Source organism: Podarcis vaucheri (genome assembly GCF_965113315.1).
Source record: "Podarcis vaucheri genome assembly, chromosome: 9".
NCBI lineage: Eukaryota > Metazoa > Chordata > Lepidosauria > Squamata > Lacertidae > Podarcis > Podarcis vaucheri.
Window position 1 is genome coordinate 27235834 of NC_138767.1, and position 24953 is coordinate 27260786.

A 24953-nucleotide genomic window follows, 5' to 3' on the forward strand; every position below is an offset into this window, starting at 1 on the left:
AATATAATGAACTGTATTTAAACAGGATTTAAACCAGGCATAATCAGAAGTAAGTCCTATAGAATTCAATGGAAATGAGGTTAAGGATTTGTGAGGGGGGGGGTTTATTGCATTGCATTGTAGTTTTGTTCAGTATTACAATGCAGTATTATACTGTGGTTGTTTTAGTTTTAGTAGATTCTTACAGGATATAACAACATCGTACACTTAAGCAATAACATATCCCACCCTAAACCCTACCGCAGAAAAGGCCCATTCTCGTGTTGCCACCCTCTGGACCTCTCATGGGGGAGGCAAACAAAGAAAGGCATAAGATTATAATCTCAGGGTCCTTGTGGGTTCACCAGAAGATGGTGCTTGGGCAATACATGCAAAATAACATACTAAATTCTTATCCCAGATTACCATTTGTATAGAAAGCGGTAAGCAGCTTAATTTAACCAAAAGGTTTTATAATGTGAAGGGAGTCCCCTGTTCATTTTTTAGCCATATGCACACTAAAGCCATACCAGTGAGTTACAAAAAAGAAAGCATTTGTGCCTTAAACCTTGTGCCAATTTTATTTTATTAGTCCATTTTTCCAACAAGTGCTATTTGCCATACTTTATTGTACCAATTTGTCAGAGCAGCACCCTCTAAGTTCTTCCAGCAACTCATTATTATCAGCCTGCCTGATAGTAAAGGAGAACTTATTAGAGGTTTGAGATGTAAGTTCATGTTATCTGCCTCGGGGGGGGGGGGGGAATGAGCAGTAACAGCTCTGGACAATGAAAGATGTTTTGTCCAGTAATTGCTTTTATTTCAACAAATACTTCCTCCCAGAACTGAGTCACTTTCCCAAATGTCCACCACATATATTGATTAGAGCCTAATGTTCCACAACCTCTCTAACATTTTAGTGAGGAGGAAGAGCTAATATGGGTTAACTGTATAAGGGTGAGATAGGTATTTGTGCTCCACTGTAGTATTCGTGGTACTGCCGAACTCCAGTTATTGAAACCGGTGTTCTGTGAGCCGAAAACACATATCCCCTACACCTTATTTGAATTTACAGACTATTATTACAATATAATTCACCTTAAGGTGAAAAGGTTAATTATAATTGTGGTGCCCTGACTATTAATATAAAAATGATTCTCATTGGGCAGCAACAATTCTAATTATCAGATTTCTAAATGTATTTATTTATTATACTAATATCCAAATTACCTCCCACGGAATTCAGAGTGGTGTATTCAGTTCTTCCCCATCCCATTTTTATTACAACCACCACCCTCTGAGGTTAGTTGACTAAGAGGGATGGTGACAATCAGACCATGAACTTCATGGCTGAATGAGGGCTTGAACCCAGATCTCCCCTGGGCTAGGTAACAATCTAATCATTACTCTGGCTCTCAAATTGTTGACTACAGCACTGAGCTGAGATTTCAGGTAATCACGGAAGGAAATCATGAAATATTTTACTGCAAGTGGAATAGAAAGGCATGGGATACAAGTTTTGGACTTTGCCCCCTGACCAAAGAAGACAGCTAGTAGAAGCCTACTTACACAGATCCAGGGGTGTTTGAGGGCCTCTGATGCATTGATACGTTTGGCAGGATTGATTGTAAGCATTTTGTTGATGAGGTCTTTGGCTTCTGGGGTCACCGTGTCCCATTCTGGTGAAGGAAACTTGGGGGAAAAAACCATATCCATGTCACACATAATCAAGATTCTTTGACACACAGAATTTGAAAGGAATTTCAATGGCTGTTATTCTATGCTTTCTGGGCCTTCAAATCCCCTGATTTCTAAGCAAGTTGAATCAAATCAAAGAAGCATAAAATGGGAGTGGACCCAGAAAATTAATTGAAGCACACACACACGCGTTATGTCTGTTTGTTTTATTAGAGAAAAAGAATGCAAACGACCCCAAGAGGCACGGCAAAGCCTAAAAATATCTAAATAAAAAGCAACAACGAGCAATATGAAGTGACGTGCTGGGGAGAACAGGTGAGAATAATCTCCTAAGACAGGTGGGAAGGGATACCCACTTCTGAATGGCACTAATTCTTGGTTGTTGATTACCACAAGCAGCCACATCACCAGGGAAAGCACAAACACCTGTTAAGTTTGCTGGCTGTGCTCCTGAGAGCAGGCTATTACATTATGAAAGGCAATTTGCACAAAGGAGTCCTCCGAGTCAGCAAGAAGGATAATCATGCTGAAGAACAGACATTTGTCCATTTGAAAACACATCACTATGGGCATCACATAGGAATGAGCTTGACAGGAGGGGGGGAAACATCTCATAATTCTGAAACGTCTTTTGGCTGCCGCTTCTGCAGCTGCCAGACTCAAGGATTCTGAGCTGTGAGAAAGTATGATGGATATACTGTAGGCGGTGCTGGTATCTTGCATGGCTCATTTCACAATTATCCGTCCCGGGCACACATATGCAAACTTGCAAGCGAACCAAGAGAGATCACAGCTGCGGGAATCTGTGACAAATCTAACTGAAGAGTGAAATGAGGAAATGTAAGCAGCACCAGAAAATGTAAGGGGAGGGGCGAGTTTGTATAGAGAGGAAAATCCGTTATAGGTGTGTATAATAGAGACAGGGACAATTTAAAAAGGCATTAAGAACTACATAGAGGGAGTTTTGTTTGTGACAGCGAACAGAAATCAGATGTTCTTGGACTCTAGCTCCCATCAGCTACCTTCAGCATGTACAGTGGGTCATGGGCATGTGCAGTACAGAAGCACCAGGAAGACCAAATCTTCCATACCCCTTGTTTATGTCATCAGTTATTTATTATTTTGAAAATGTACACCTTGTTTTACCTCAAAAAGAAATCAAATCAGCCTTTGTTCATATGAACAACATGGCAACATGGCCACCACCACTCTCAATTTTTATTTTTAATTGAGCTTTGTTGGCTTTAGGGAGATTTGTCTGGTTGTGAAGAGGTCACTTGATTTGTGGGCTGGGCTGGGCTATTTATTCTGTTGGTGTTTTATTTGCTTTGGGGCGGGTGTATAGGTGTTTTGTCAGGGGGTTATGAGAACTCCCAATTTTTTCTTCAGTGAAATGGGCATTCTGTGGTGCAAATCATTGTTCCCTGTATGTGTCCCTGGACTCAAAAAGGTTGGGATCCCTGGGATATACAATCTTGTGGTTTCTCTTGTTACATCACAGCTGCTTTCCCCATACGTTAGTTCTTTAAAGTTCCTGAACAGTTAATTGTGCAATGTTGCTCGTATATTAAAATGGTAGGCAGATTATAGGAATGAAAGAAAAAACAGCAACGCATCATAGGAATGACTGGATGCTAGAATCACAAGCTAATACTTGGCCGTTTTACATCACTGTCATCCCCACTATTATCATATTATAGTGAGCTATCATCAGAAAACAAGAAATTGAGGTATTACATCATACGCTCCAGCCTTGATCTGTTGGTAGAGTCTGTGCTGATCTTCATCCCAAAAAGGAGGGTATCCCACCAAGAGGATGTAGAGGATAACACCTGGGGAAGGTGACAATAAGGACACATGGATATAAGAGGAGCCTGCAGGAACAGGCCAATAGCCCATCGGGTCCACCATCTCACAGTGGCCAGTCAGATGCTCAAGCAAAACCTACAAGCAGGACCCAAGCAGAAGAGCGCGCCCTCTCTCTCTCCTCTTGCATTTTCCAGCAAGCTGGTATTCAGAAGCATACTGATTCCAAACTGGAGGCGGAGCACAGCCATTATGGCAATCTTTATCCTCCATGAATTTGTCTAATCTTGTTTCAAAGCCATTCAAGTTGGTTAGTAATCACTGGCAGCAAGTTCCATATTTGAACTAATCACTGTTTTATTTTATTTGTCCTGAATCTTCCGACGTTCAGTTTCATTGGATGCCCAGGAGTTCTAGCATTGCGAGAGGGAGAAAACGCTGCCTCTGTTCACTTTCTGCTTACCACACATAATTCTATAGACTTCTATAATGCTGTCTCTTGCACGCCTTCCCTCTAAAATAAAAATCCTCAGAAACTACAACCTTTCCTCACAGCGGAGTCGTTCCATCCTCTTGATCAACTTTGTTCGCCCTTTTCAGAACCTTTTCCAAATCTACAAGACCGTTTTTTGTGGTGTGACAACAGCATTAAACTAAGTCAAAACGACTCAAATAAATATTTTCCAAGGGAACTGACACAGCTTTCTGCAATTGGATCACCCAGCTTATAAAAAGAGCAAACAAAACTTTCAAGCAGATTTGGACGGGGGCTATGCTGATGCGAAATGGGGCTCATATTTAGATCAGAGCCATTTGCTGATGGAAGGGCTGTATATATTCTTTCACTATCTCTTTACTCCACCCAAATATCCCCTGAATAAAGGTACCTGCCCTTTCCCCCTAGAGCAGGAATGGGGTTCAAATGCCTCTTGATCCAGCCCAGGAACAAGGAAGAGGGGCCAGCTCTATTCTCCTGCCTACCAACATCCTTCAAATCTCTCCTTCTCCTCCTCCAAATTTATGCCAGCCCACGTCCACATGATTTTAATTATATTGCAATGATTTATTGTAAACTGTCTTGGAAAGTTATATACCGTAAAAAATGGGTCTATAAAAAATAGTATCTAGCAGAGGTTTTTAGGAGGAGCAAAGCAATGAAATATAAAAGCTCACTTACGGAGGCTTTTAAAGGAAGAAAAAGAAAATCCCAGAAATAAAAAAGATCTTACCACACGCCCACATGTCTACTGGCTTTCCATAGGGATCTTTTCGTAGTACCTCTGGGGAAAGATATCCTGGCGTACCAGCAAAACCTTAAAAAAAGAAAGCATCATTCTCGTAAAACGATCCATATAACATCAGTCACTCTTTTAGAACATACTTTAGATATTTGTGAGTCTACTGCATTTTCAGCAACTCTTCCAACTTTAACTATCTGCAGGGAAAGAGATCTACTGCTCCTTGTTCTGAAATAGGCATGTATGAATCCGTCTCAAGAATTTCAGGCTTTCAGCTCTGAAAAAGGCAAATGAATTCAGAGAATCTCAACAGGTACATGGGGAGAAAGCTTCCTGTATTCTTTCTTCAGCCCCTCTAGAAAAGTGAACTTGCACCCCACCCAATTTCTGAATTATCTTTCCTCAACTGCTCTCCCTCCCCCAGCGTCCCGGAGAGGGAGCTCTATAGGGTTGCAGCAAATTGCTAAGAGAGAATCAGGTGTAAGCTGATCTCCTTAAAGAGATTTTGCAGGATCAGGCCTACGGTACATGACAGGTGATCCAACACACTCCAATACATCTTTGATGTTCTGGTTTTCCCTCAGTGATGTTACTACCCTGGCTGACTATGTATTATCATGATATCATCATGTTCACAAAGTGACTCCCGGTTGACCTGGTATCATTATATGGAGGAGATATAGGCCCCAATAAAAGGGGAAGGGGAAAGACTGACAGTAATCAAGTCTTGGGCCTACAAAACTTCATTTTGACAATGAAGATAAGAGACCACCGCTTATTAAATTTGTACCCTGCTCTTCTTCCATTGAACTGAAGGTGGTACAGATGCCATGCTACCCTCAGAACAACCCTGTGAAGTAGGTTCAACTGTATGGGAGCTGAGGGAAAAAAGCCACTAGTAACTTCCTGGAGGATTGTGCACAAAAAGATTTAATGCTCAGCATTTCTCAAGAGGTGTGTTGGGAGGGGAGCTGTTTGAGGGAAGAATCAGCTAGAATGGTGACTAGGGATAAAGTACAGGAAGTGCCCAAAACCCACCCACCTGAGGAAGCGGGAGAATGCATGCTTTGCATGCAAAAGATTCCAGGTTCAATCCCTGGCATCTCCAGGTACAGCTGCAAAGGACTCTGACTCAAAACCCCTGAGAGCTGCTGCCAATCGGTGTTGACAATACTGAACTAGACTGGCCAATGATATAAGGCAGCTTCTTAGTTTCCATGTGAATAAGATGGCACAGCAGGATAGATACAGAGAGGAAATGGGTTACGTCAGAATGTTCTCTTACCAAACCAAGCCTGCTGTTCACCTTGCACTTCAATAGCCAATCCAAAATCTGCCAGTTTGACCGCTGCTCCCTTTGACTTGCTAGCTAGGAGCAAGTTCTCAGGCTTAATGCAGGGAAGAGGAAAGGGAATGGGGGAAAATGAGAGATCACGTAAGTCATCATTTCTTTAAATGCCTACAAAGAAGATGCAGAGACTGTTTTTGTTATAGTCTTCAGTTTATAAAAAACTGTTTTAATTGTTTTTTAAATTTTGTGCATTTACTGTCGTTTATTGCGCTGATTGCCCCGGACCACGAAGCGTTTTATAAATTTGTTAAATTGATAAATGCTCAAATATGAGTTTATTTTAATCTACACAAAACAGAAGAGTTCCAGGATAGATTCTGAAGACTCTTCCTCACAGGGCTCTTTTCATCCCTCTTTGTTAACAAGATGCCCACATTGAAAGCTCAGGGCCAAACTACATGCTACACTTAATGCACAGAGTGCACTTACATCTATTTTTTTCATTTAAATACAGGCACAGAGGATCAGATGACCAACCCTTCAGAGCTACAGGGGGTCCTAATGTTGCTCTCTCCACCTCTAGGGCAGCTTAGAGGGCTAGTAAAAAACAACCTCTCATTGCTTCAATGGGAAGTTTGTTTTTCTTTACCAGCTGCCAATAGCCATGTGGAAGGGAGATTTTAGTCCTGATCATTGCAGGAGAGAGAAGGGATAAAGCTTTTCTTCCTGCTGACTGCTTAGCCTAGTTACTCTCTCCCTGCACCCATAATTAAATACAAATTGGAAATATAGCTACACACAGAGATGGGAAAGAAATTTGATTCAGTTCGCATTTGAAGGCGAACCCATGTAATTCACACTTTCCAGAACTGAAAAACAGCCGTCTATTGAAATTTACACTTCTCTGAATTCTGATATGCAGTTTTTCAGTTATTTGTAACGGCAAATTCCACTGTTTAGTCATTCTCACTTTCTCCCCATATTCTTTTTAAAAAACTACTTTATCATTAAACTAGCAGAATCTTTTCCCCTGCTTGATAAGCACAACCAACACATTGAGAGACAAGCGAATCAGGCCAAAATCTCTCCCCCCCCTTCTCATTTAAATTAGTTTGACCAAACACGGTCACCCTTTTTAAAAAAAGCATCCCAAGATGTTCATCCTCATTGGGGCATAAAAAACATCAAATGGTGGGCACTATTTCTCCCTAAAATATTGCATAAATTATAAAACTGCCACCCAATCTTGCTAGCAGTTTGCTATACTATTTCTATACTCTGGACAAATTGATCCGCAGAGAGGCAAAAGTTGGCCATCCTTAGTTCCTGGAAAGCACTGCTTATGTAAATTACTTAAAGCCGCTGGATGTTTCTATTTATTGGTGACCTTCAGCAACCCAGAGCATCAGGCTGTCAGGTCATATATACTTCCCAAGTAGGTAAACCAAGTAATGCCCATTCACACACAGGATGGGACTATTAAAAGAACTCGATCTCACCCCCTACTCCTTTAGAAGTGCTTAACACCTGTCAGCAAATATCTTTGGACCCAAAGTACTGTAAAGCAAACATCACTGTCATAAGGAAGTAAATATGCTTCATTGCAAACACAGCCACACACTTTGATAGCAAGCGGAAGGGACATCCTGGGCTGCTGGACTCTGCCCCTTAAAAGAACATGCACCAGCCATTTCAAGACAATGGGGAAACGCTGACGTGTCTGTCATGCAACAAGGTCTGAAGAGGATGGGACAAACGTGCACAAACGGGAGAAAGATATAGGAGATTAAACAGCATATGCTTGAGAGTCTCTCCAGGGAAGGAGCAAGTCAGTGTCCGGATCACAAAGTTGCACTTTAGCTGCAGTTATGCATGTAGTAGAGAGGCGGCCATCATTTAGCTTCTCTCTTGTTTAGGCCATGTCAACATAATGGCTAGACAGCATATTTTTGTGTGGATATCCAAAGGCTCCCAACTTCAAGTTTAGGGTTTTATATCTGAGATTCCGGAGCATTCAAAGGTCTAGCCTGTTTAATCAGTGGTGATTCTGTCACCATAAAGGGTATTTTCTGTCTGGATCAAGGCTTTTCAGTGAATGTGAACCCTGTCTGTCACTGAAAATGCTTCATATCTCGGTCACACCTGAGCCGGGTATGAAAAGTAGCTTCTTTCCTCACTAGAAGTCCCTCAGAAGAACTTTTGCTAAAAAGACAAAAACATGGTTGCTCTATAGTAAAATGCTGCTCCGGCATTTCAGAAGTTTTAAATTCTTTCAAGAGAAGGACCACTGAAACCCATCCATTTCAACCTTTAGGACTGGGTGGGAAACCTGCAGTCCTCTGCTGAATTTTATTGGTGGGAAGTCTGAGGTGGGGGGTGAGAAGAGAAGGACAGTGGGTGGAAAAATCAAAATGGTTACAGCAATGGAAAGGGGAGAGGAAACAGCGACCTGCTCCTCCCCCAGCAAGCTGCTGGACAGGGAAAAGAAGGTAGGAGAGAAAGAGAAAGAAAAGAAAAGAAAAGAAAAGGAGTAGCCCTGCCCATATATAGCTGTGGCCTTAACCCCCATTGACATGCAACTCCTGAAAGATTACGCCAAAGGGAATGCAGCCCTTGACAGAAACAAGGTCCCCCAATACCTGCTCTAGGAGGTAGCTGAAAATGCAAGATCTTTAGAAAGGTTGAAGTGGAAAAAGAAGTTTGGGAACCACTGACTTATGGTTTAAAAATATCAGGATTGATGAGGGGAGAAACAAGATGCAAGGTTGTATTGCTTATTATATGTATTCTTGCAATCTACTTTGAGGTTCGATGTCTGGATAGAAAAACAATATATATATATATATATATATATATATATATATATATATATATGCAGGTTTTGGTGTCTTCGGGTGTCTTCCCGTGTAAGAGTCGGGGTGTCTGTGCGACGTTTCGACGAGGTCTCACTCGTCATCTTCAGGCTGGTGCTTTCGGCTTCTTGTTACTGGAACAGAGCAGAGTCTGGTGTTTGAGTTCCTATAAATACTGTTGAGGGGTGTGGTGTATAGCCTCCAACGTTCTGGGCAAAGAGGAAGTTCCTAGATTAGTGTGCCTTTTCTTCTTTTGTTCCTTAATTACTTGAGGGATATCTTGGGTGATTTCATGAGTGATATTCAGAATATCACTGGGTGGGTCATTAAGTGTAGATTAGTTGCTAAAGCTTTCGTGTCTTGACCTCTTGAGCTTGTGAAGAGTTTTTCTGAGAAGATGGCTGTGCTGCATTTAGTTGTGCTCTGGCTTGGCTTCGTGTATAGGGGCGAGCTATGGTTTTGTGCCTTGTGCCAGCCAGATCTGTGTAGGGATTGCAGGGGGGTGCAGCATCCGGAGGTGCCACTATAGTTTGGCTACTGGATGGAGTCTGTAATATGTCTGTGGAGAGGGTCTGGGTTTGGGTCTGGTGTGGTTGATTGGTGACGGCGTTCTGTGTGCCTCTGGTTCTGGTGTCGGTTTTTGTGGGGAGGGCTAATTTCCAGATGTCTGGCAGGCGGGACGTGTCGTCACGCTTGTTCATGTTGTGAGGGTGTTTCTCTATCTCGATGGCTTCCATGATTATTCTCTTGTGGTGATGTTCCATGTTAAAGAGCAATTTGGAATCTGCAAAATTAATTTCATGTCCTGTTTCTTTCATGTGTTGGAAAAGAGAGGAAGTTTTTTCTTCTTTTTTGACGGCATTCTTGTGTTCTGCGATACGTGCATTTATTCGTCTGTTTGTTTGTCCAATGTACGTGGCTGGGCAGACTTTGCAGGGTATTTCCAGTAGCCAAACTATAGTGGCACCTCCGGATGCTGCACCCCCCTGCAATCCCTACACAGATCTGGCTGGCACAAGGCACAAAACCATAGCTCGCCCCTATACACGAAGCCAAGCCAGAGCACAACTAAATGCAGCACAGCCATCTTCTCAGAAAAACTCTTCACAAGCTCAAGAGGTCAAGACACGAAAGCTTTAGCAACTAATCTACACTTAATGACCCACCCAGTGATATTCTGAATATCACTCATGAAATCACCCAAGATATCCCTCAAGTAATTAAGGAACAAAAGAAGAAAAGGCACACTAATCTAGGAACTTCCTCTTTGCCCAGAACGTTGGAGGCTATACACCACACCCCTCAACAGTATTTATAGGAACTCAAACACCAGACTCTGCTCTGTTCCAGTAATAAGAAGCCGAAAGCACCAGCCTGAAGATGACGAGTGAGACCTCGTCGAAAGGTCGCACAGACACCCCGACTCTTACACGGGAAGACACCCGAAGACACCAAAACCTGCATTCCTGTACCCGTGAAAATCTACGAAAGCATATATATATATATATATATATATATATATATATATATATAAAGAGAGAGAAATAACAAAAACAGTGTTTAATACCTTTTAAAAAATGGGTTGGGGGAAGAAGAAGAAGAAGAAGAAGAAGAAGAAGAAGAAGAAGAAGAAATAATATTTCTTCTTGGCACTGCAGCGAAGGAATCCCCACTCAGTTCTGAGGTGATGGGGGAATACTGGTTATGTAACAGCACAGCAAGAATGCACTAATACTTGGGGGAGGGGGAGATGTGGAAGCTCCCTTTTCATTTTGTCAGTGATACTGACAGATTGAGACAAGTGCAGCGCAAGGCCAAATGGAATTATGAATAATTCATTTTGCATGTCAACCTGGCAGCGACAAGATGAGTATAAAACCGCAAGAACTTCTGCGCTCCTTTTGAAGGGCACCGTGAAAAAAACATCAACAAACCATGCAGTGATTGGGTTTGTATAATTTGAAAGGTGTTACGGAAACTGCAATCATAAAAGAGCTCAGCTGTGAACAGAACAACTCCAAGTGTTTTCAACAGGACAGATTTAGGTGTGCACGAATCTTTCCTTGTGAATCAAACCAACGCAAGAGTCACGCAGCATCTTAAAGACTGAACTATTTGTTGTGGGCATAAGCTTTTGTGGACTCGGGAGTCCGTATCTTATGATGCAATAAAATGGTCATCCAGATGTGTAAGTATACACACTCTGAGTACAGAAAGATGACAACGCACGTGCGTGCACTATGCTTTCATTACAAAGTAATGCAAGCCATGGATGTCTTGAAGAATTATGCAGAACACAAATAAATAGAGGACGCAATCAAATGAATACAAGATCCAATCAGCTTGGAAGTGACCTATTTCTGGCTCCTGTCCCCAAACAGCAAAATTAATAATGTTATGTGCCCTCCTCAACCTGCTGCCCTCCGGATATTTTGGAATACAATCATCCCCTTTCATCTGCCATGCCGATTGGCACTGATTGAAATTGTGGTGCAAAATATCTGGTGGTTAGGGCCAGGTTAGGGAAGGGTGTTGTAAACACTGCTTTCTATAGCCACCCCAAGGATTTCAATGTCAAATCTACTAATGAATGCTAATACAGAGGCCTTAGTGTGAAGGAATTCCCCCTTTGATTTTCTTTTTCTTCTTCTTTTACTTGCTAGGTATATGGACAACTTCAAGGTCCTTTAGAGAACATATACCACTGGTTTAAGAATGTATCAAATGGAGCTAAAAGTGTAATTTTCCTCGACGATAATAATTAGGATGATGTGAATTCATTTCTGTACTGCAAACTCATATAAAAATATATCAACGTGGTGTACAAAATCTCCATTAAAACCCTAACAAATTATGCCCTGCTTACTTTTCAGATCTTTGTGAGCCTTCCTAACCTATAAGGTGTGTGTGTGTGTGTGTGTGTGTGTGTGTGTGTGTGTGTGTGTGTGTACACACATACACACACATACATATAGAAAAGGTAAAAAGGTAAAGGACCCCTGGACAGTTAAGTCCAGTCAAAGGCAACTATGGGGTTGCGGTGCTCATCTCTTTCAGGCCAAGGGAGACAGCGTTTGTCCACAGACAGCTTTCTGGGTCATGTGGTCAGCATGACTAAACCGCTTCTGGCGCAATGGAACAAGATGATGGAAATCAGACTGCACGGAAATGCCATTTGCCTTCCCGCTGCAGTGGTGTCTATTTATCTACTTGCACTGGTGTGCTTTCAAACTGCTAGGTTGTCAGGAGCTGGAACAGAGCAACGGGAGCTCACCCCGTCACGGGGATTTGCACTGCCAACCTTCGCAAGCGTCTAGCAGGGCAGGTGTCAAGCGGTAACATAGCAGAGCGCTTGCAAAGGGCCCATAACCCAGCAGGCAGAGTCACTGGAAAGATCCCTTCTTGTCATGGACTGGTTGGATGCAGAGGGATGATGGGAGGAATCAGCTCCTGAGCAGGCCTTGTTCTTCTTCTAATAAACATACTCCATGTGATTTATTGCTCCCTCACACTCCTGGGACGTGCTCATTTTCTTCACCATTATAACCTACTTGTTCGGACAACAGTGGTAGGGAGAAGGGAGAAGCAATACATGTTACTGCCTGCTTACTCATTGGCTCGCTGCCTGGCAAGCAAGTGAATGGTAGTCATGATGAAGAAGGAGAAAAGAAACAAAAACAGCTGGCGCCGATGGTGGGGGAACTGGGAGAGTGGGAGGCTATGGACAGTGTCTTACTCAAGGCCCCTCCCAAAACCCAATTATCGTGTGTTTTAAGAATGGGTTTCAAGATGAATTGGCATTTGCTTTTTTTTCTTAGTCCGGAAGCCAAAAGATTAAAAGGCACAAAAAAAAAAAAAGCTGAGAACAATGTGAAGCCAATGAAACTAGCAGTCTGCATAAAATAGGAAGCTGATGCTGAATAGCTGAACGTATGTATGGTGGTGGTAACAGGGATGGCAAAGCATCCCAATGCACTCAGTGGCAAAACACATCTGTCCTTCCATCTTGTGACCCCGAAGAGCAGATAAAAGAAACATCCAAAGTAAAATGGACTAGAAGGTTTCAGGGAGGTAAAAAGAGGCATCTCCGGCAACTGAGCGCACTTAGTCACAAGCTTCTCACTCTTTGATTCAAAATGGATTGATGTGGGACGAGGAGCTCAAGCATCACTTGATAACTCTTCTGCAGGTTCGCTCCTATCCACGGCTTCAGTGACGTATACGCCAAAGGAGAACAGCAAAGGAAAGTACTTCTAAATCTGCAAGGGGGTTTGGTAATTTGGTGTCTCTTTTATGTGGAAGCTTTCAGAACTGTCCAGACAACCAGAGAGTCAGCAAGTGGGCACCTCTTTGCCCCTCTACATGCAAAAATGCAGCTAAAAGGAGTGCTTTGAGACCGTGTGGTGTAGGTTCTCTCTTCCCCAACAGCATTACTCACCTTCAAGTCCCGATGGACTACGCCCATCTGATGGCAGTGTAGCACAGCCTCCAGGATCTGCTGAATGCAATGACTGCATGCAAACACCAGGGGGCGTGTGTTAGTTCCAAGCCGTACACTCACTGTCTGTATACCCTCAGTGAGACTGGGTTATAGTGCAAAACCAGCAAACAGAGACTGTAACGCACAACCTCCGGAAATGGACCCGCATTCCTCGGCTAGAGTAGCTAACTTCCTCAGACGTGAGCGTGCTGCTATGAAGTAGCTCATTTTGATTTCAGCAGTGCTAAGGAGGAACAGCCCAAAATGGGGTCTACTTTTACACACAAATCTCATTTTTGGCCATATATTTCATACACAGATGAAGAAATAACCTCCCAGAGCTATTTGCAAGCTTGCATTAAATATCTGGTGCTGTTTGTTCCTTCTATTTATTTGAATGTGATGGTTCTTTTGCACCAGCCAAACTGCAGTTAATATTACTTTTAGGGAGTAATGCGTTTTTAAGGCAAATTACTCACTCCTCATGGTTTCATTTAGCAGAGCGATTACATGCTTGCTGTTGCCTGAGGGTTTGTCCTACTCTAGCAGAGCAATGCCAAACCACTTGTTCTGCCACTATAACCCAAAGTCTCTGCACAGAAGTGGTGTTTTTCAAAATACCTGCAGGCTGACATACATCACAGCCGAAGTTTATGTGGCAGGTGCAAGCTCCTTCCAATGTTTGTGGTGATATTTATCATACCACAGAGATAAGTAGTGGGGGGGAAATAAATGCTGGAAGGTCACTTTGTCTTGCCACACCTATTTCAGCTTCTACCGTGATGTATGCTAGACCTGTGACACTTGCAAACTTGAAAGCAGCACCATGCATTATCCATTTGTCATCCTGAGGATGAGAAAGGAAAGCGAAGGGGACTTCTCAGCCGAACCCACCCTTCAGCCTCAAGCCAAGAAAAGGAAAGGAAAGAGAGAGAGAGAAAAAAAAAACACTTCTTAGCCAACCTATGGGCACCAGATACTGACCTTCAGGTCTCTGTGAACTATGCCATTTAGGTGACAATGATTAACACTTTCTAGAATCTGCTGTATACAATGACTGCAGAGATACAAGGGCAGAATGGAAGGGAAAAAACATTTTAAAGGCACATAATCACATTAAATGCAAAAATCAAAATGAAAATAACTTGAAATTATAAAAATAATAGTAATTAAATCACATTTTTGGACACATTTCAATTACACGCTGATCTGCAACACAGCAATGCTGTGTACAGAAATTTTAAGATTTACCAAAAAAAAGAAAGGACATTTAACATGTAACATGTGACATCATTAGACAGAATCCTTTGTCTTGTATTTCCCACTCATTGAATGGCAGGAATGTTAGGAAAAAAATGGCAAGCTTTAGTTAAACAATTTAAAAAATTTTTTTTGCAAATTATTTGGGTGAGTCTAGATGCTGTTTATTTTGGTAGTCCTTGCAAACAATGTAAGTGTTGTCAATGTGAATAGGATAGAGAACATTCATAAAAAAAACCTGGTCACTATGCACATCATCAGACATTATGAAGACTGTGTACCATTGATTCTGCATATTGCCTAGTCCAAGGGTTCACAAACTGTGGTCTGTGAGCTTCTTTTAGATGGCCCGTGGCATGCCAGCATGAAATCTTTATATTGATTTTTAATTCTATTTTTATTGCTTCTTCTATTTCTTATGCTGCATTCTATTCTGCTATAATCTGAATTCTATGGGAGAATGCAAGCTGCAATACAATAACAGAAATGAAAGTGTCCAGAATACAATTCAAAACCATAGAGCACCTATCACAGTGCACTGCAACTGTTATAAAGGGCAGAAAAACCATGAAGTAAGTCCACCAGGACCACCAGCAATTCTAAGATTGTCAGTTGAGGGGAGTTTGGGAACCACTGGCATAATCAGTACATCTATATGTTAATGATGCTGGCAAATCACACTATATTCTCAACTTGAAGACCATGGACATTCATTGGTTAATACATTGTCCCATTTGACTTGGAGGTTATACAAACTGACTGTAAAATATGTACAATACTTTGTTCACTCTCCTAATTTGTGCACATTCTCCATGGTGTCTAATGAGTGGCACAATGACTGGATTTTTAAGCACATGCACTATCCAATCCACACTAACCCCAACATATTTAAGAACACACACACACACACACACACAAATACAAATTCAACACTTGTACAAGAGGAACAGAAAGGGAAAAGTACAAATTAAACAATAACTAAAAAAGGCACAAAATGCTGCCCCTGAATTATAGGGGGGGGGGGAATCAGAAAACTATCAGTGCAATTCATTGAGGATCTGTAACACTTAATCTAGAACAGCTGTATGTTTAGCAGGCATGTCCAAAAGTAATAAAAGGAAGCCCAAACACTTTATTATGTTTCTTTAAACCATTGCATAAAGTATGTTTACTCTTGCTAAGCACAGAGAACTAAGCTGTAATTTAAGATACAAATTAAGACACTTTGATTTGGGCACAAAAACACAGTTTGTCATTTTACACATCCATATTTGAATATTTTTTATGGATGTCTACAGGCCGAGAAGACCAGAAGCTTTTCCCAATGTACTTAGCATATTTACAGCCAAGGTCAAACACACTGAAAATGCCAAAACGTTCATATGAATGAACAAGAAGATTTTCAGATGAGGGGCTCAACAATGACCTGTTTAATGCTTTGGTCCTAGATCCCCCCCCCAAAAAAAAAAATCTCCCATAGGGAACTACTTGTTAAAAGTTAGGAAAATTTTAAAATTGCACTTTGACTTTGGGAATGGAAAAGGGCAAGAACATATAGGTTTTAGAAAATATAGTGAAAATGCCCTTTTAGATACACAGAACTATATGTGCAATTCTCTGGGTTATGACCACCGTCTCTAATACCAGCAAACGTAACTGAATCTTAAGCCCTTGACCTCTGAAGAAGCAGTGTTTGATGATCAGCAGAGGTGTAAAGCATAGTTTATATCAGGGGTTCTTAACCTGGGGCCCATGCATCGGCTTCATCAGGCGGTCCATGAACCAGGCATGTATGCCAAAATAATAAAATTAACTGTGCTAAATTTTGTATGTATGCGCATGGGGGGGGGGCTGTCCACAGCTTTCATCAGATTCTCAGAGGGGAACCACTACCTAGTCACAGAAGCTGTCTCCCCCTTCTGTTTTGCACAGCAGAGTACAGAGAGGAAAGAGGGAGTGGTTTATCTTCCTGGACGGTGCAACAGGAAGAAACCCAAATCCAGCAATCAAAGTATTTTCATCTTGAGCACCCCTGAGCGAAGCACCTGATGGGGACTGTGTGCTCAGGCTAGAAAGACAAGCAAGGAGATTTCGATCTATTGACACTGTTCTCCTCAAGGCCAAAATGTTCTCTGAAAGGGATTATTTGTACCAGTGGGCACCACTCACTGAGACTGAAAGGATTGTTTCAGATATTATCACCCACCCATGCCACTTTCTGAAGCTCCCTGTAAAATGGCAATTAGTTAATGCGGAAAGAGGCTTAGGAACACTGTGGTGCCCAGGTGAGATCACCAGCATGCTGAAATGTGTTCCCCCCTGCAGGAATCACTCAACCGCTTCCATGTGCTTTATATAAAAACTGAGAAAACAGCAGGCATGGATTTTTGTGTGTGGACAAGCATGAGAAGTGCTCATCACAGTGATAAATGTGGAACTCCAAATTTCAATGGAGGAAACTTGATGGGTCTGTTGGGCTAACTGAGAATCACTTTCCTAGCAAAAAAGCATTGTGTAAGAAAAATATATGAATAATATTAAAGTTCTGGGACAGTGTGATTGCCCCTGCCAAAAGGTGCACTAGATGAAGGGGAAATACTTAGATCCCTTAAAGGTAAAGGTAAAGGGACCACTGACTGTCCAGTCGTGGATGACTCTCGCTTTACTGGCCGAGGGAGCCAGTGTGCACCTTCCAGGTCATATGGCTAGCATGACTAAGCTGCTATTGGCGAACCAGAGCAGCGCATGGAAACCCCATTTATCTTCCCGCCGGAGCAGTACCTATTTATCTACTTGCACTCTGACGTGCTTTCGAACTGCTAGGTTGGCAGGAGCTGGGACCATGCAAAGGGAGCTCACCCTGCTGTAGGGATTCGAACCGCTGACCTTCTGATCGGCAAGCCCTAGGCTCTGTGGTTTAGGCCACAGCGCCACCCGCATCCCAGACTAAACAGCAGACTAAAGCCACCATCCTTATAAAGAGTGCATCATCAAACTAGGCTTGCCCAATAAATCAATTAATTCCTTGCATGGCAAGCTGATGTTTCCCACTTCTAAGTCAGTACTGATGGCAAACCCCAACCATCATTGTATTATGGTGCCAAATACCACATTAAAGGTAAATAAACAGCAGATGAACAAACAGTTAAAAGCCTTGAAATCCAGCACTTACCTTGCATCTGCTTCACTGTAATATTCTCTTGCAACAATATCCTCAAATAATTCACCTCCAGTGACTCTGTCAATGATATAAAGCATTTTTTTTATATCAGACAAAAATAATCGACAATCCTACATGTGAAAGAATTCTATACTGCCAAAGTATTCAAAGTGTTGCAAAAGTACTGAATCATGGATTATCCTCACACATGAAGGTTCACACCACTGCAACTATTGGTGCATAGATCTGCAGGATACTGGATATTGTAGTAAATGAGTTATCTGGTCTTGCAGACCATTTTGCAAAGCCCACTGCGGCAAAAAAGAAAAGAAAGAAAAAAGGATTGCCTAATCTCACTGTGATGCCAGGTGATTGACAGGTGGGCGGCTCCCATCCACCTGCCAAGCTTGGCCTGCGAGGGATGGGGGAGATAATTATCTACCCCACCAGCCAGATCCAGTTACCCACCCCTGATAGATAAGGTGTGAAGCAGCCCTTTGGGATGTTGACCTTCAGCCACCTGCTGTTCTGGCCTCGTCACTGAGATATTTGTATGCAATACCAAATAGTTCCAGTAAGTTTTATTCTCCTCGGTTTTTTCCTCTAGCGTGCAGGAAAATCACTTACATTATGATGGGCTTTCATTACAGGATCTTCGTAACGCAGAAATGCAGGATCTGGTAAGTAATTAACCTCTCTATTATGGGTTGTCCACTTTTAGTAGAAGAGGCACAATAATAACTTGAAAGGATTTATATCACACTAATGACCACTCCATCCGCTCGGTTGACAGACAAGCTCCATTTGGCTTTTCCTCAATTGTCATCTATCTGTTCCATCAAGCTACAACAAAGGGAGAAGTTGGGAAGCCAAACCACTCTCTCAGCTTGGCTGAGAGAACAGCTCCATTTGACTTGGCTTCTCTCTGAACTGTTGCCACTAAAGCTCATCATTGTAAAGGAACCTGATCACTGTAGGAGTATTTTAGCTCTTAGGACTGATGCCTGAGTTTACTTGTATTCCTCTTCCCTCCTCCTCCTCCCTTTTTCCTTCTGTGCTGCATTTTTTAGCTGGACAGAGGCAAGAAAAGCAGGAGGGCTATTGTTCCTGCTCACAGAGACACCTGTTTGGCCACTCTGTTAAAGGAAACGTTTGTCTGATCTATCACGTCTCTGCTAATGTTCTTATGACTGTCTTATTTGTTATTGATCTTATGGAAGTTGATCCAAGAGCCTTTTTGGCTGAAGAGCTGAGCAGAAATGCTTTAAACAATAGATCTGCCTGTCCCTGTGTGGCCTTTCAGTCTTCGCACTATCATTTTATTCTTCTATTTCTGATTGTTCCACTGGAGAAAAACTGCTTATAAGAAAGAAGGCAGGCTGTCTAAAGTAAGTTTGCGTAAACACCTCACTATGGCTGAATTTTTACTTCAACCAGTTCACTATGGATTTTGTAATAGCTTTACCGTGATACTTATATAAACAGAATCAGGCATACACAGGGCAACCCCCCCCCCAATCTTACCACTTTCAACATTTCATTGTGAAAATAACTATCCAATAAGGGAACAAAAACTTTTCACAATAAAAAGTGTCTATTTATTAAGCTGACTGTTTTAATATTAAAGTTTCTTGTTTGCTAGGTTTTTTAAAAACACATCAAAATGTGCTGTCCTGAGAGGTTGAAATGAGAATTTTTAAAGACAATTAACTAACATCTATGACCTTTACAATTTTGCTCCAGTGTTTCTTGACAAAAAGAAATGTGCTCCAGAAGTGAGAGGCCCAATGTATTTCTTTTTACAAAAATAGATTTCAACATAATTAGGCAAAACAATAGCCTTACGACTTAAACTGCAGCTACATGTTTTTACATTTGGTGGCCTCTCTTTTCCCGTAACAGCATGGCGTTTCACTGAATAATATGCTATTACATAAATCTTTCATAAATGCAGTCCTGCTAAACAAAACATTTCATACTCTCTTCTCATCTTTACCAGCAATTCTTGTGCTTTTTCGGAATGCTTCCCAAAAATAGGACCTTCGACTGTAACAGAACACCATTTCCCCACATTCCTCACTGAACAGTTTTGTAATACTGGTACATGTTATTCAGAAGGCATCTGGCATTTATCTGTCTCTTATCAAGGCAGCTCACATAATTATTAACTATGATCCAGTTATGTTCTAATGCCTTGTTCACAATTCAACACACTGGAGAATAGCCTGGGCCAATTGTTTAAGCAAGAGAACTGAAACAACCAAGGTAACCCTAAGGCTTCTTTAACAATATTCAGAAATTTTATTTAAACCGTCTCACAATGCCTGAGCTGGGCTATGCTGGCTAGCTATGCCCCTGACACTGTGCACACTGGCTAATCTCACATCTGCAGAGATGGAGGAGGCTTTGTATGTACAGATAATCATACAATAGCTCAATCTCTGCAGAAATTTATGCCAGGGGGTATGGCTAGCCAGCATGTGTGACGTTGAGGGAATGCATATTTTGCACAGTCCCACTCAGATGAATACATGTGTAGGGCTTCTGAACAGGGGTGTATTTCCAAAGAAACCCCATTAAAACCCATTACATCTACTTCTATGCATACAATTGACATGGGGGAGCCCTCATTCAAGTTGTTCTTGAATTTGCAATTAGAAACACGGACCTTTCATATGCAACTTCTACTTTCTTTGGACACAAAGGGGAAGTAATTCACGTGCAACATATAAAAATTTGCACACTATGCAAGGACAGGTTGGAAATCTGCAAGAAAAGTGATCTTTCTGTACTCCGTTAAAGGGAATTTGAATTTTTGTGCATGCTTAGGTCTGGTTTCAGATCACAGCCTCTTTACATAGCTGGTATAGATGAATGCTTCACTAACCATTTAGGCACACTTTGCTTCTCAGGTCTATAGGTTATCATCAAGCGTAAGTGAAAAGGGCTATTCGCTATTTTAGAACCAAAAATTGGTTCTTGAAGGCTGCCTGTACGTGCAAGAAAGATTGTGAAAGCACTCTACACATGTAGGTACGTTAACTGAATTACTGTTAATAAAATATGTTAAAACCTTATCTTTGCAGCACTTGATATCCTTTCATAAGTGTACTCCCCTTAAACCTGGCAACAAAGATTTGTACATAGGTGCATAACAAAATTTAATGCAACTTTGCTCAAATACTCCATCATATTTTCTATTCTGTTCCACAGCAGGCATCGATGCCATGTATATTACTGAAATAACATGCTTCCAAGATGGAAGAACTGAAGTAATACTGATAATCTCTTTACAATGGTTAACTAGTCAGGAGCTGACTGGCTTGTTTGCTTGTTCCTGCTTCTGGTGTGAAATAAGATTGCGGAGACCATTTGAAGCAGGTGTGCACAATGGTTGAAACAGCAGAATAAGTGGCAGGCACAGCCCACCTTCCACAGCCTGATACAACCATTCTTCAACTTGCCCTATGCTGCAAACTGATGGGGGCATTGCTTGCTCAGGGGATGATTTGAAGGGCTGCTGGTGGGAAACCTGCTGTTTAGGAAGAAGGAGCTGTGGGGCACAAAGGTCTCCTACACTGCATGGCTTCTTGCCCAACAACAGCTTTTCCCCCATGAGAAACCCTTAAATTAAAGGAAAGACAATTATCATTGGCGAAGCATTCATTTTGAATACACACAAAAGCCATCAAAAATTCGAGTCATCAAAGGGAACACTTGCAATTAGTGATCAAAAGCCAATCGTTTTTGATCCGAACACTGGGAACTACATGCAACCCTAGTGTGAATACTGTACTCCCTTACCATTATTTCTTGGCTACAGCTGTGGAACTGTTTCAGATTAACATTGATTTTAGCCAACAAATACTAAAGGTGTTTGTAGTACCTGTAGTATACAGTGGCTTGGAGAGGGCAACCCCACCAAACCTGTCTACCAACTGGATAGTACGTTTAATGCTCAAGTTTCAAGGGAGAAAATTACTGTGTGTATGTATACCCTATCGGCAAAACACACACCCATAAAAATACAGTGCTTTACCATCCTTCTCTCCTTCATTCACACTGAAAGCCTCAGCGCCTAGGGCTTGCCGATCGAAAGGTCGGCGGTTCGGATCCCCGCGGCGGGGTGCGCTCCCGCTGCTCGGTCCCAGCGCCTGCCCACCTAGCAGTTCGAAAGCACCCCCGGGGGCAAGTAGATAAATAGGTACCGCTTACCAGTGGGAAGGTAAACGGCGTTCCGTGTGCGGCTCTGGCTCGCCAGATGCAGCTTTGTCACGCTGGCCACGTGACCCGGAAGTGTCTCCGGACAGCGCTGGCCCCCGGCCAATAGATGTGAGATGGGCGCACAAACCCCAGAGTCTGGCCCGTTCGGGCAGGGGTACCTTTACCATCCTTCTCTCCTTCATTCACACTGAATCTCAGCAAGAAAATTAACTTATATTTCCATTTTACAGTTAGGCAGCTGAAGTTGAGAAAGTGCATCTCACTCAACACCACCTGCTGAATCCATAGAAGCATTGGAACCAAGATCACGAAATGGGTTAACCACTTAAGACATTCAGCTTCAGTGTATCTCAATATGCAATTAGATATAATTTATTCATCCACTACCATGGCATGAACCACTTATGGCAACTTTTTACCTGTCAAATATTAGAAACACACAGAATACCCCCCAGGGTCTTTGTGGGCTCTCCCCGCACCCCAATCTCATTCTTTAGAAAAAGAGCTCGGTGCAGTATGTAGCAAACAGACATACTTACAAATCGAAGACTAAGTAATGAAATCCTTCTTCTGATATGCTGTCATGAAGTCGCACTGTAAAAAAAGAAAGAAAAATGATCTCTCTTTCTCTTTGACTCTTTTGTCTAATTCACCTTTCTGGATAATTATCTCCCATCTTTGATAATTAATTTTTCCTTTTTTATGTAAAAAAAATAGAGCTGTGCTTTGTCTTCCCTTTTCAATCCATTTTTATAGAACCTTTCTTTCTTCATATATACAGAAAGCACTCCATCTAATAGATTTGTATCTCTTTCCTTGCACTATACCAGCCTTTTCCAAACTGGTGCTCTCTAAATGTTTTGAACTAGGTACATCTCCTATCAGCTCCAGCCACCACAGCCAAGACTGTGGAAGTTAATGGGAATTGTAGTCAAAACTATCTAGAGGGCACTAGGTTACAGCTGTCACCCAACTATATTACAAATTTGTAGCATATTAGCCATATTTCATGAATGCTACTAACTAATATCTATTTTATTCAAACATCTTTTGGGTACATAAGTCTTGCTGGGGAAGAACTTCAATGGTGCTGGATAGAAAGCTGATGTATTAAGGGAAATGTTTTTGCAGATCCCATTAAATGGGAATCAGCACATAAAATGTTCCAAGTGGCAACAAACACTGGATTGGGAATAGAATAAGCTGTTCAACAATTACCTTAACAACCAAGACACCCCAGGAGAATAGTATGCCTTTGTTTCGCTATCTTTCCCAACCTTCACTGTGAATTAGTCAAAAGCACTTTGTTTTTATCAAGAAGGAAATGAATACAGAACTCAGTGCATTTTAGTTCATAATAGGAAGCCATATCAGGACACAGTTGCTGTTGTTCGCTGAAGAGCTACTACGTAGAAAGATTATTTCGAGCACTGCCCTTTCCTATTTTTCAAGAATGAGCTACCAGCCTCCATGCAGACCTCATTTCAGATGCCCAAGCAGCTGATCCGAACTGGGAAAGAAGCAATTAGTCTGTCAAATGCCCGGTCAACTCCTGTCAAACAGAAATGCACACATATTCCTTTACAAAACCCACTTCTATTTAAGTGTTGACACCTTATACCTTGAAAGCATTAGAAGAACACACTTTTAAAGGAAGTGGAAGCTGCCTAGCGAGTTAGGTGTTCGTTAACAAAAATGCTGATTACAGCTCCGTGCCAGTAGGGCAAACATTACGCTTTCTGGGCAACCTGACCTATAACAGGCGCTTTGCTATAAGACCCTTTGCAACACATATCATGAGCACTCCAACGACAATGTAGGAGTTCAACTCTTACGACAGTCCAAATAGAATGCTTGTATGGAAATTTCCCTTGTTGGAGGACTACTGACGAGTGCTCAGCTAGAAAAGCAAGAAATGATAGGAAACACACAAAGGGGGGGGCATCCTGCGGCTTGTGTGCACTACTTTCCCCACCAACGCTGATCCTTCAAGTTTGAATGGTCCACAGGCAACTTGAGCAGCAGGGTTTATAAAATTAGGAATTGTATTTTGGGTGGGGCGGGGGCGGAGTATAGAGATTTTTCTTCCTCTCTCCTAAGAGTAGAGCTTGGGATCCCCTAAAAACATTCCTCAGCATTAGGTTCAGAACCAACAAAAGGACTATGTCACACAATTCCTAATTAACTCCTAGAATTCACTGCCAGAGAATGTGAATATAGCCATTAGCCTAGATGGGTGAAAAAACACCCTTTAGACAAATACATGCAGGAGACAAAGACTGCTAAATGAGCCTTCGATGTTCAGATGCATCATACCTCTGAAATGCCATATGGTGGGGAGTGAAAGGATTATTTTTAAAACACACTTCAATGATGATGTTGATGAAAAAATGCAGTCAAACAAGGACAGCTGGATTCGGCTGCAAATTTTGGAGCAGGGTTCAGCTAACCAGTCCTGTCAGTGGAAGCCCTGAAGAAAGACTTCTGGTTATGCAATGGGGCTTACCCCCTCCTCTCCCTGCACCCCCAAAATTGGCTTTTTTGGAAGGGGGGACAGGAAAACCTCCAGAGAAGTGCATATGGGTGGGTGTTGTTCCATATGGCAAGCTGTAATATGTGTACAGACAAAACAACGTGAAGAACGCAATGCTAAATTCCATCCTTGGGCTGCACCCAAAGGGTGTCCCCCCCAAAAAAAAAAACCCCTTTCAAGTAATTTGTACTTTGACTTTTTGAACATTGAGACTGTTGATTATATGAACTTCACAGTAAAAGGAACACTTGTGTGTTTTATGGAATTATAGTAAATTTCAAGAATTGCATTAGTGATGTAAGCCAAGTCAATGTGACTCTTATTTTTGTTCTAATAGCTATGCTATGTGATTTTTCAAAACCATGCTGAGCACACATCAGGAAAATGTGTAGGGTGCATATTTAGTAGCAGCTTCTCCCTTTGCGTGTGGGG

The 24953-nt window shown here is 41.9% G+C and overlaps 1 protein-coding gene across 14 annotated transcripts in view; it reads right to left on the reverse strand.

Moving 5' to 3' along the window:
- CAMK2D (calcium/calmodulin dependent protein kinase II delta) overlaps positions 1 to 24953 on the reverse strand; it is a 145493-nt gene that overhangs the window by 45100 nt on the left and 75440 nt on the right. For 10 of the 14 annotated variants that reach the window (XM_082236990.1, XM_082236995.1, XM_082236994.1 and 7 more), the window contains 7 exons: positions 22528 to 22582; positions 17777 to 17842; positions 14329 to 14401; positions 6007 to 6109; positions 4713 to 4796; positions 3415 to 3509; positions 1549 to 1671 (listed from right to left, as the gene is read on the reverse strand). In XM_082236990.1, coding sequence (XP_082093116.1) covers positions 1549 to 1671; positions 3415 to 3509; positions 4713 to 4796; positions 6007 to 6109; positions 14329 to 14401; positions 17777 to 17842; positions 22528 to 22582 — 599 coding nt within the window. Of the gene's footprint in view, positions 1 to 1548; positions 1672 to 3414; positions 3510 to 4712; positions 4797 to 6006; positions 6110 to 13302; positions 13376 to 14328; positions 14402 to 17776; positions 17843 to 22527; positions 22583 to 24953 lie in introns of all 14 variants that reach the window. The other 4 variants (XM_082236991.1, XM_082236993.1, XM_082236986.1 and 1 more) reach the window with 1 other exon arrangement.